The 12,113-nt window shown below is 49.2% G+C and overlaps 1 protein-coding gene across 2 annotated transcripts; it reads right to left on the bottom strand.

Moving 5' to 3' along the window:
- Positions 1-230: 230 nt before the first annotated feature.
- PMVK (phosphomevalonate kinase) lies at positions 231-11,268 on the bottom strand. 2 transcript variants are annotated; one of them, XM_010953973.3, is made up of 5 exons: positions 10,877-11,268; positions 8,968-9,031; positions 6,255-6,407; positions 1,784-1,913; positions 231-745 (listed from the first exon to the last, which is right to left on the bottom strand). In XM_010953973.3, exons 1-5 carry the CDS (start codon positions 10,969-10,971, stop codon positions 609-611), a joined length of 579 nt encoding a protein of 192 aa, XP_010952275.1. In that variant the 5' UTR covers positions 10,972-11,268; the 3' UTR covers positions 231-608. The 2 variants fall into 2 exon arrangements, with proteins under 2 accessions (XP_010952275.1, XP_045371924.1); XM_045515968.2 differs by having other exon boundaries at positions 8,968-9,069; positions 10,877-11,016.
- Positions 11,269-12,113: the final 845 nt, after the last annotated feature.

The following is a 12,113-nucleotide window of genomic DNA, read 5'->3' on the forward strand; positions in this document are numbered from 1 at the left end:
GGCACTTTCTTTGGAACACTCAGCCTCTCCTGGGCCATCCCAGAAGACAAGAACCTCAGACACACACAGGCCTGTTACCGACATGGCCCAGACCAAGGTCAGCCTCTGCAGAATACGTTCCAGCCCAGGTAGGGGGCAGAGCAGAAACCCCCAGCCACCAGAACAACCCAGGCCTTACTGAGCCCCACGCAGGCTGGGATGGCGTCTGAAAAATGAGAGATGTCCAGCTCTGAGCAGGTGCTCCAAGAAGTTTTATTAGTATCCACACCGGGGAGCCACGGGTTCTTGCCCAGAACAAAGTGCTGAGAGCATCCAGTCCGGGAAGCAAGGCCACCACAGGCCGATAGGTCTGGCACCCATGGAGATGGTGACGTTTCTGCTTCAAGCACAGCCAACTCGCCCTCCTTTGCCCTTTAAGTCTCCTTCTAAAGACAAAGGGCTGTCCTCTCCATGAAGAAATGAGGTCCCCAGCAGTTTCTTGACTTGTCTGACATGTGCCAGCCCCCAGAAGCCTAGACCCAGGCCCTCTGTCTGCTCCCCAACCTCAGCCAGAATCAGCAAGCCACCCTCACCCCGGCAGCCCCCAGCTCACTCTGAGACCCTGACAGCTAAAGTCTGGAGCGGACAAATTCTATCAGGTTCTCCAACTGCTCCTCCAGGCGCTGCTCATCTCCGTGGTTCTCGATGACCCAGTCAAAGGCCCCAAAGTTGTCCAGGCCACATTCTGACTCAGCATCGTCCACCCCTGCGGAGGAGGTACGGCGAGGTCAGACCCCTCCCTGCCGACAAACACTGGGCACCGGCATCGAGGCCTGCTGGCTCCACCTGGAGCCGCCCTCTCCTGAACTCCCCTCGGTCACTCCAGAGGGCACTTCCCCACACCCTGAATCACCGGGATAACAGGTTCCACAGCCCACAGCCACTTGAGCCCCCAGAGAGTCCCGCTGACTTAACCCTTCACTTGTTACCACCATCTCAAACCAGACAACCCAAATGGCCACTTGACTTTCATTTTATGTAAAGATGATCATGTCGATTTCTCTCCCTAAATCTCTGGTTCAATCCTCATGGGAGGCAGCGTGTGCCATTCTCACCTGACAGTGAGAATGGTAATAAGAGCATCTACCTGGTGGGTTTGCTGTGACTCTAAACTGGGATCATATGTACAAAGCACTTGGCACTGGCCTGGCCCATGTGGTGAGCAGCCCTCAGGAGGGGACTGACCCACTGATTTGAACTTCCCCGAGTCCCAGGGACCTAGGACAGGAAAGACTCCGGAGCTGGGCCTCAGAGCTGCCACAGAGCAGGCCCTGGGCTGACACCACTGAGGCTGCCAGTAGAGCTCCGTCCCCCTGCACCCCACCCCCACCCCTCCCGCTCTGTTCATCAAACAGGAGTGAGGTTTGTCAGGCCCCCTCCTCTGACCCACAGTCAGCCCCTCACCAGGCTGGAAGGCAAAGGTGAAGGACCATGGGGGTGGGTCCCAGGCAGACCTCCAGAAGCCCACTGGCCTAGAGAAGACAGCTCAGATAAGGGTTCAAGGCCAAGGTCATGGGGGAACCTTCACCCCCAAGGACACCCTCCTCTACCCCACTCCACTTTCTAATCTGGAGGTACTCCTGAGCCCCAAGCCTCAGACCCCTTCTTATAATCCCCTGTTCACTCCCCACAGCCTGCCAGGGAAATGGCAGAAGACAGAAGCACGGGAGTGGGTGGGCTGGTCTGCAGGCAAGGTGGCCGGCCTGAGTGCTGAGCCTGGAGGCAGAGGTTGTGAGCAGCTCACCTGGTGTGAACACCCAGCCCCGTTGCTGTCGGCTCTGCTCCGTGGCCACCACACGGACCGTCTGCGTCACAGCCCCATAGGCCTCCTGAAACCACTGGATGTCAGACACTCTCCGTGCGTCACTCACCAGCTGCAGGGAAAGGACACAGACAGGGGACCAACAGGACATGGTGTGGGGAGCAACAGGACAGGGCTCTGGGGGTGAGGGCAAAAGGGGGGGGGGGACCCAGACCTCACTCTGAAAAAGCTGGAGCATGGACTACAGAACCCAGACAAGTGTATCCCCCTTCCCTATTATCACCCAACCAGCTGAAACAGACATCCCTTTCCTCCTCCAGGGAGCCCTCCCTGATCGCTGCAGCCCACAGCCCACTCTGCCCATGCTGTGTTCTACGGTCCTGTTGGTCATCACCAAACTGAAGAAGACGCCTCAGGCTTTGAAGTCAGATCAGCCGATCCAACACACTCATTTTACAGATGAGCAAACTGAGACCAGAAATAAAAATACCCTAGTCGGTCCCTGCCCTGCCAGCATATTTTAAAATGTAAAAGTGGGTGCTGGGAAAACTGAACAGCTACCTGTAAAAGACTGAAATTAGAACATTCTCTAACACCATATACAAAAATAAACTCAAAATGGATTAAAGACTTAAATGTAAGACCAGATATTATAAAACATCTAGAGGAAAACATAGGCAGAACACTCCCGGACATAAATCACAGCAATATATTTTTTGAATCAGCTCTTGAAGTAATGGAAATAAAAGCAAAAATAAACAAAGGGGATCTAATTAAACTTAAAAGCTTTTGCACAGCTAAAGACACCATCAACAAAACAAAAAGACAACCTACAGAACGGGAGAAAATATTTGCAAGTGATGCAACAGACAAGGGACTAATTTCCAAAATATATAAACAGCTCATACACCTTAATATCAAAAAAACAAGCAACCCAACCAAAAAATGGGCAGCAGACTTAAATAGACATCTCTCCAAAGAAGACAGAGAGATGACCAACAAGCACATGAAAGGATGATCAATATCACTAATTGTTAACAGAATGAAAATCAAAACTACAATGAGATATCACTTCACACCAGCCAGAATGGCCATCATTAAAAAGTCTGCAAACGATAAATGCTGGAGAGGGTATGGAGAAAAGGGAACCCTTGTACACTGTTGGTGGGAATGTAAATTGGTGCAACCACTATGGAGGACAGTATGGAGGTTCCTTAAACTAAGAGTAGACTTACTTTGTGGTCCAGCAATCCCACTCCTGGGCATATACATGATTTAAAAAGACACATGCACCCCAATGTTCACAGCAGCACTATTTATAATAGCTAAGACATGGAAACAACCCAAATGCCCATCAACAGATGACTGGATAAAGAAGATGTGGTACATATATACAATGGAATACTACTCAGCCATAAAAAAGAATTAAATAATGTCATTTGCAGCAACATGGATGGACCTGGAGATCATCATTCTAAGTGAAGCAAGCCAGAAAGAGAAAGAAAAATGCCACATGATATTGCTTATATGTGGAATCTAAAAAAAAGGACACAAATGAACTCATTATAACTTAGATGATTAATTTCTTAAATACATGTAAGCACATCTGACTGTCCTTTACAATTGGATTACTGCATTCTTATTTTGATTTTGATTCTTCTTTTGTGGTTGGCTTTATTCCTTTGATAATTCTGTAAGTTTAAAAAGCTAAGGCTCTAAATTGTTCTTAGAAAGAATGGACAGTACATATATGTAAATTTAAAAGAATGTGCAGTATATTGTATATATGTATTTATATGCAATATTTTGTATATGTGCAGGCAAATTGTACCAATTTTACTTAATAAAAATGAAAATAATAAAAATAAATAAAATGCAAATGTGATTCTTGCCAGTCCCCTGCCCTAAATCTCTCAAAAGCTTCCATTCATTCTAATAAAATCCAAAGCTCTCACTCCAGCTTACAAAGTCCTACAAGATCTGCAACCTATTTCCTATCATCTTCCTTCATTCATTCCGCTGCAGCCAATTGACGTCCTGCTGCTTCTCAAACCTGCCAACCTGGTGTCCTCCTCAGGGCCTTTGCATGTGCTGCTCAGTCTGCCTGTATAATCACAAGGTCAGCTCCCTCGCTTTATGGAGGTTTCTGCTCCAACGTCACCTCCTCAAAGAGGCTGTCCCTCCCATCCTGGCTCCCTTCCTGTCCCTCTCGATTTTGATATGCTGTTTATTTTCCTCTGAGCACTGAGTGTTCATGAAACCATCACTCTCTGTCAGTTTGCTTCTGTGTTTATTGTCAGTCTGCATGCTGCAGTGTCAGTTCCATGAGGGAAATGACTGTGTCTCATTCACTGCTCTATCCCTGACCCTTAGCACTGTCTGACACATAAGGAGCACTTAGTGTTCAATGAATGAATGAATTAGCACATGAAGAGGCCAGGTGTTCTTGTCCATGCTGCTGACATGGTCATTCACCCAGTTATTAAACAAGTACTGTGTGCCAGGCACTGGGCTGGGCACTGGGGATGGAGTGGTAAGCAAAGCAGACCTGGTGCCTGCCCTCAGGGAGCTCCAGTCTAGTGGGAGACTGATGCTCAACCAGCAGCTTCACTAATAACCACGGAACCACAGTGCACATCAGCAAGCATTTCAGCCTTAACGCTGCCGGAACTGAACTCCGGATTTTCTCCCTAAACCTGTTCCTCCACACTTGGCCTATCTCAGAAAATGACAGCTCTATTCGTCTGCTGCTCAGAAAGAAATCCTTGGATTTGTCTCCTGTCCTTCCACCTCTGAGCCATCGCACCAGGAAATCCTAGTGGTTCCATCTTCAAAACCTGTGCAGAATCAACCCCTCTCTCCACTCCACCACCACTCCAAGCCCAGCCACGGCCATCTGGCTGTCTTCTGGAAAGATCCTCTGCCTGGCCTCTCTGCTTCCACTCTTGCCCTCCCCCAAGCAGCTAGGGAGAGCTCTCTAAATCTTAGATCACACTTATTCGTGTATCTCATTTCTCCATTAGGGGTTTAAGATGTCCACCGGTGTTTTTGAATAAAGCATGAGAGCTTTGGAAGCCCAGCCAGGGGCAGTGTCCCTTCACAAGACTCAGGGCTAGTCTGATGACTGAAGGCCTACAGTTAGGAATTCTCTCAGAGAAGTGCCATTGGGATGGCTAGGATGCCCTGGTAACGGTTCCTGCCATACCAACAGCAGGCTGTGGCAAGAAGTGGAGAGCCACGCGCCCTCTACCTGGGTACTACGGATCTTGCTGACACAATGGATGTCCCCTACCTGGTGCTCGACAGATTCTAGGAACTTCACATCTTTCCTGCATTAACCCATGTGAGCAGCTGTCATCCTACCCAGGGAGGGGAAACTCCCTAGAAATTTGTAGGCACTTAAATATCAATTAAGCAACTTTTACTTTGAAACAAAAATTAATCCCTAAACCAGATCAGGCCTCTACTCTGCTCAGAACCCTCCAGTGAATTCCCATCTCACTCAGAGAAAACTCCAGTCTCTTCCAGAGACCCTGCATGATTCGACCTCACTTCCTGCCACACACCCCTCACCCACAAAAATCCATTTGGGTCACTCCCTGACTTCCTTCAGGGCCTGCTCCAATGTCACCACATCAGTGAGGCCTTCCCCGACACCCTTAGTCAAGCGGCAACCCTGCCCTCCTCATATCCTTGGCCTGCTTTATTTTGCCTCTGACTATCTCCACCTGACATATTCTGTATTTATTTAGGGCCTAACTCCCTCTACCCACCAGCTATAGTGTAAGTACCCTGAGGGCAGAGACCTCATCAGATTTTCCCATGATGTATCCCCAAGTCACCTGGAACCAGTCCTGGTACGAGATACTACTGGCTTCCAGAAGGAAAAGCTAGGGTGCTATGGGAGCACCGGACAGGGAGCAGCAGTGAAGACCTGTGTATCACGGAAGGTTTCCCTGTGGAGGGGCCATGTAAGCTGAGCTGGAACCAGGCAAGAAGGGAAAGAGAGGGCAGTCCAGGCAGATGGAAGAACATAGGCAGAGCCAGCCCTGATTCTGGAAGGAGCCTGATTTATCTGAGGGACAGAGAGAAGGCCAATATGGCAGCAGTGCAAGGAGCAAGGTGGCTTTAAGGGCAGCGGGAGTCGGATCATTCAAGGTCCAGACGTTCACATGAAGGATTTTGATTCTGTTCATCAGGTCAGTGGGACAAAGGTTTCTAAACGTGACTCAGTGAGTTTTTAAAAGGTTATTCTGGCTGCGGTTGGGTGACTGGATCATAAGGAACGTGAGCCGAAGCGGGACCAGTGTAGGGGCCACTAGGACGGTCCAGGTGAGAGACGACAGGGGCTTGGACCAGTGGAGAGAGAGAAATGGACACATCTGGGCTATACCTGGGGAGGGGCAGAGGAGGAGAAACAGATTTTCTTAAAGCTGCCACAGAGCCCACTTACCCAGATGGGCTGGGAGACGCCCTCCACGATCCTCCTGCAGAAGAAGCCGGGGTCCGCCTGGCGCTTCTCCTCCCCCCAGCGGATCATGTCCCTCCGATGGGCCTCCTTGTAGGTGCTAGCATCCAGGAGTCTCTGGAAATCCAAGCCGTGCTCCTGCCCAAAGCACATTCGGTCTCCACCACCAGCCTCTTTGCCTCGCAGGTCTCCCCTAAACCAGAGGGAGGGCCAGCCCTCTCCTCACCCTCCCTCCAGAGGGCTGATGCAGGACTCAGGAGGTTGCCACCAGGATGAGGCCTGAGAGGGAAAGGGTCCTGGAAACTAAGAAATCCCAAACCCTGGCAGATGGAAGAAAGGTCTCGGGATAAACCAGAAATTGTTTCAGTTTGTTCAGTTTAAATGTGTGATGTGGGTTTCTCTTGTGCAACAGCTTTACCCACCCAATTATTTCTGGCTTAAAGTAATCCTGAAATTAGTTTGCCTCCCCTGGGCACAGGCTTAGCCTTCAACCGAAGTGGGAAATCTGAAAACACACCATTCTGTGTCCTTCCACTGCCCCTTCTGGCACTGTTTACTCCCAGCCTGAAGCCCAGGAACCTGGCTTCCCTGTCCCTCTCCCCTTTCCCTCAGCCCCTTCCTCCTACCCAAATTCCTGGCACGTTTGCTGAACCAACATCACTCCAGTTGGCTATGGGCGCTCTTGGAGCCTCCAAGCCAGAGGCCCGCTGGAGCAGGAGGGGCTGCTCTGACCACCCTGGGGAGCTGCCTCCAGACCCAGCCTTCCCTTCTCCAGGGACACTGACAAGCAGGAGGGGTCCATGGAGAGGACCCCAGGATGGGAAGGGGTCTGAAGATCGTCAGTCAGTTCAGGTTTCAGCTCCCCTGGAATTCACTGCAGCAAGACCCTCTCCCCAAAGACTCAGCTCCTTCAAGTGCACACTGAGGGGGCCCAGCCAGTCGAATCACCTACTTTCACCCTGTTCCAAGGTGAGGCCGGCAGCCACCTCCCGTTTATAAACTCGTTTCCCATGTACTCTTTACCACAGGGGAAGATTAGCCACCAGGAGCATTATGGTCTTCTTGTCAAGTATATTCCCCATTGCAACTTAAGAAATCAACACATGAGCATTTCATTTTGGGTTTGTTTTTTAACGGGAGTAAGATGCTGGACTTCAAAACTGCAAGGGCAGGCTGGCCTATCAGTCTCCTACTGAGGTTTTAAGAATGCAAACACCTGCCCACCTACCCCACGGCACCCCGCAGCCTGGCTCACAGATCTGAAGTGGGGCCTAATTTGGGAACTTTGGAAGTAGATCAGGGGTTTTCTATCTGCTCCTTAAAGCCCTGGGGTTCTTCAGAAGTGCTCAGGCCCCGCTGGGGGAGGTTAAGTGCCTCCCCTCAATTCAAAGTTGCTCCCAGTCTATCTACTGGATTCAAGAAATTTCTCCATCCAATTTCAGTTGGGAAAGTTTCCTACTAAAAAAAATTTGAAGACCACTGAATCCGTTATCCACCAGGAGCCCCCAGGCGGCCATCCAGCGAATGGGTCTGTTTAGCTGGTGGAAGAAGACCCAACGGTACAGGAGAGGGCTTCCCACAGAGACGGGACTGTCACATGGAAGGAGGGGACAAATCATTCTGTGTGGCCCCAGAAGGCCAGACTCAGGCCAACTGACCAAAGGGCCATGAGCACAGGTCCCTGGAAGGCTGCACCTAGAGGTCAAGGACAGAAATGTAAGTGACTAGGGGGCCTTCATTGGGTGGGAAGCTGATCTCACCCTCCAGGCTCCCGAAGTCTAAGGTTCTAAGAGTTCCTGTTTTATTCTTTACAATCCTATTTTTTTAATCTACACGGTTCAAAATTCAAAAGATACATCACTGCCACTGAAAAATCTCTCTCCCTCTTCTGTTCCCCAGCCACATAGCTCCCCTCCCTGGAGGCAACCAACGGTACAATGTCTTAAGTGTCCTGCCCAGGCTTTCATACATCCCAGGTACCTGGGATGGTGCTGAATGCACTGCATAATGCGAGCACCCCATAAGTATTTGTTGAATGGCTGAATATATGAGCAAATATATTTACAATTTTCCCCACTTTTATACAAATGTAGCATTCTCTATACACTGTTCTACATCTTGCTTTTTTCACTAGACAATTTGTCTTGACAAGTCTTGTGATTAAATAGCTAAGGGGAAAATTTTAAGGGTTGTGGCCAGTCAGCTTCAGTGGGGGGAAGGGGGTCAAGGTGGGTCACATTTTTTGACCAAGGGGACAGACCCTTACTAATAACACAGCATCAGAGCTGCCAAATCACATCTACAGCCTTTTCTGGACATATTTTCCTGAACACACTCTAGGGAGGTGGCCTGAAGTGAGTAAGGCCAATGGGAAGGAAACTTTAAGCTGAAAATGCTCCCAAAATGTCCACCTACAGAAAGCAGAGAGTTGAGAGGGAGGGCATAGCCCAGTGGTAGAATACATGCTTAGCATGCATGAGGTCATGGGTTCAATCCCCAGTACCTCTGTTAAAATAAAATAAACAAATAAACCTAAGTACCTCCTCCAGCAAAAAAAAAAAAAGAAGGCAAAGGGCTGCCTGCCACCCTGCCAGCAGTGGTCATAGGAACCCCACTAGTGACTCAAACAACAGCACAGCAACCAAAGCCCGGAGCTGGCTCCTTCCAACCTACTAGCTGTCCCAGAACCACCACCTACCTGAGCATACCGCTCCTTGAGCGGACCGGAGAGCCGGAGGACAGCACAGACGTCCGCTCCGAGTCTGTGACACAGGGAGATCCGAACCCCATTAACGCAGAGCTTCCAGGCCCCAGAGGAGAAAGAAATCAGGAGGAGTGAAGCCCCATTTCTGCTGCTGGTATCTGTATAACTTTGTCAAGTCTCAACGTCCCTGATCTCCTCATCTATAAAATGGAGATAACCATTTCTGTTCTGTTTCCCATGGGATTATTATGCAACTCGAATGCGAAAGAGCCCTGAAGCTAACAGGTAAAACAAATAAAAGTATAATTACAATGTGAACATCCCGGCAATATTCTGGCTGGTAATCTGGTTACTGCTGGGCCCCTGAACTAGTTCTCTCACAGCCAGGGGTATCTCGGTCTCAGCTGACTTGGTGACCGCACATAAATAACTCATTCATTCAGTTGTTCAATTTACTCAATTGACCATTTGTTGGGTACTATACCTGGACCCAGGTGATACAAACATGAATAAGATACATGATTCCTGCCCTGACCATGAGATGCTCACAGATTCACTTAAACACTGACATGTTGTGATAGATGTTCTTATGTCCATGTTTCAGATGAGGAAACTGAGGCTGAGTGAGGAAACTTGACACACCCAAAGCACCAAAGCCAGTAATGTTAAAATAAAAATGAAAGCCAACAGTTAGTTCCTATGCCTTTACTAGGTGCCAAGAATTGTTCCAAGTCCTTCATGTCATTATCTCATTTAATCCTTACAATCACCCTATTATTCTCTCCATTTCACAGATGACAAAACTGAGGACAGGGTGTATAAGAAACTTGTACAAGATCACAGTCAAGTAAGTGCTGAGTCAGGATTTGAATCCCAGCAATCCGATTCCAGAGCCACTGCTTCTGACCACTATTAATTTATGTGTTTGGAGACAAGGAGAAATGTAACTCAGGAAAAGGCGGTGGATAATTAGTGGTGAAAGATTCAGGTGATAAACTCTGCCCTGGGGTTTCCCACAACCTCTTAAAACTCCCATGATGCCCAAAAGCAGCCTCCTGGTACCCCCACCACACTGGCCTTCAAGAGAGGAGCCGCACTCCACTTTCCCCCTGGTTTCTCTGCTCTCTAGCCCATACCCCAGCAAAAATGCTCCCACACAGAACATCTTGCTTTGAGAGAACACACTAAGCAAAAGGGACTACTTGGAGAGGCAGTGAGGTAAGGCAGAAAGAACCCATTCCTTGGAGCTAGACTAAAGCTGAATTTGAGTTCTGGATCTGCCAATTACTTTGTGTTCCTGGCAAGCTTGGGTTTGGTTGGTTGGTTTGTTTTCTTAACTTTTCAGAGCCTCAGTTTCTTCATCTGTGAAATGTAGATACTAATAATACCACACAGCACCTAACAAAGAGCTTTTGAGAATTAAATGAGGTGTATACACACAGCATCTGGCACAAAATAAGGCCTGATAAACCCCAGCTATTAGGTGGTGTGCTGGGCAAGGATTTGTCTTTGGAGCCATACGCGATTGGGGTGCGGTCTGAGGCAAATCCTTTATCTGTGACTTGGTTTCCTCATCTGTAACAGTTACCTCGCAATACTGTCTTGAGTATTAGAGGTGGTGCAGCAAAAGTGCCTTGGTAGTAACTATTATTAATGCTTCTTGGAGAGACCTACAGCTGACAGTCTTTGGAGAGGTGGCCGCCTGGTTCTTTGAGGTGGGCGTGCAGACTGCTGCTTCACGTGACGGTGGCAATCTTCCACCTCTCGTGGCCCAGTGCTCCTCCTGTCCTGCAATCGAGGACCCCTACTCTAAAGCTCACTCCATCACACCCAAAACACACCCCCTGTGTCACGTGATTCGGGGATCTCCCCGGTCCTTCGCTTTTCCCCACCCCACGGACACCTGCTCTGCAGGACCTCGGTCACGAAGTCCTTCCCGGATTTCCTCTTCCCGCTGAACACCAGCACCAGCCGCGGGACGTCTCCGAGCGGAGCCATGGGGCCGCCACGCTTTGCGATCCCTAAAGCCGACACTTTTCCCCACCTCTTAAATCGGGCGACCCGGCGCCGAATGGACGCGGCCACACGGTGGAGCGGCAATAAGGAGGGGTTCGGTCTCCGCCTTTTCCATGGCCGCGGAGAGGACAGTCAGCCCCTACACATGCTTCCGTGCATTTAAATGAATGCCTACACAAATAGAATATGGAGAGAAAGAAGGTTAACTCCCAGGGCCTCCTTCTCCCCTAAAGCAGCTCCCCTACGAGAACTCATTTAGAACAGTCCAACCCGCCCAGAAGCTGACGTGAAGCCACGCCTTCTTAGCTGACACGTGTGACGCATGGGGGGCGGGAACTGGACTCAACTGTTTTCCCCCTGGGGGGGTGACGTTTTAAAATTTCCTAAATGGACCTCACATTACCTTCCACACGACCCTACAAACATTATGAAATAAAGAATAGACGTGATCGCGTTGAAGGAGTTTTCAAAATTGCCTTTTTATCTGTGCATTTTAATGCATGTGCTAAAGCAAATCTGGATAGGCCCCACAGTGAAATGGGTCTTTCCGGCGATGAACCGAGACAAGCACTCGGGGGTTGGGCCTGGTGACGTCATGCTAGGGGAGGGGCTTAATCACACCAGCATTATTTGATTGTTAAACAGGTTTTCTAACTGGAGAGGCCACTAGAGTTCGACCCTTTAAGCCCAGCGAGAAAACTTACGTCGCTTTTCTAGCCGCAGCCTCTTCAAAAGTTTTCGGAAGCAAGAAAGCTTGGAATGACATCAGTAGAATAAATTTAGAAAGGGGCTTTGGTGGGGAGGGTATAGCTCAAGTGGTAGAGCATATGCTTAGCATGCACGAGGTTCCAGATATAAAAAATAAATAAACCCAATTACCTCCACCTCATTAAAAAAAAAAAAAAAAAAAAAAAAAGAGGTGGGGTTGCTTTGAAGCCACTCCTGGACGAGATTACCTAGTTTTATCTGGAGTCCAGCTCTCAGCCAGGAGTTTAAAGGACAAATGTAAGGGGTGGTGTTCTGTCCCTTCCCTGAATTCCCAGTTCTGCCTCTGCCCCCAGCAGCTGACAGCCAGTCCCAGTTAAGTAAGAGGATTTGTCTTTAGCTATGACTTGCTGTCCTTT

Source organism: Camelus bactrianus, chromosome 21 (assembly GCF_048773025.1).
Source record: "Camelus bactrianus isolate YW-2024 breed Bactrian camel chromosome 21, ASM4877302v1, whole genome shotgun sequence".
NCBI lineage: Eukaryota > Metazoa > Chordata > Mammalia > Artiodactyla > Camelidae > Camelus > Camelus bactrianus.

Bases quoted from the DNA above. Each gene is read 5' to 3' on its own strand.
- PMVK (XM_010953973.3), bottom strand. From the start codon at position 10,971: ATGGCTCCGCTCGGAGACGTCCCGCGGCTGGTGCTGGTGTTCAGCGGG. The intron at 9,032-10,876 runs GTGTCCGTGGGG...CCTGTGTCACAG, and splicing joins ACCGAGGTCCTGCAGAGCAG to ACTCGGAGCGGACGTCTGTG. The intron at 6,408-8,967 runs GTAGGTGGTGGT...TGCTTTGGGCAG, and splicing joins TCAAGGAGCGGTATGCTCAG to GAGCACGGCTTGGATTTCCA.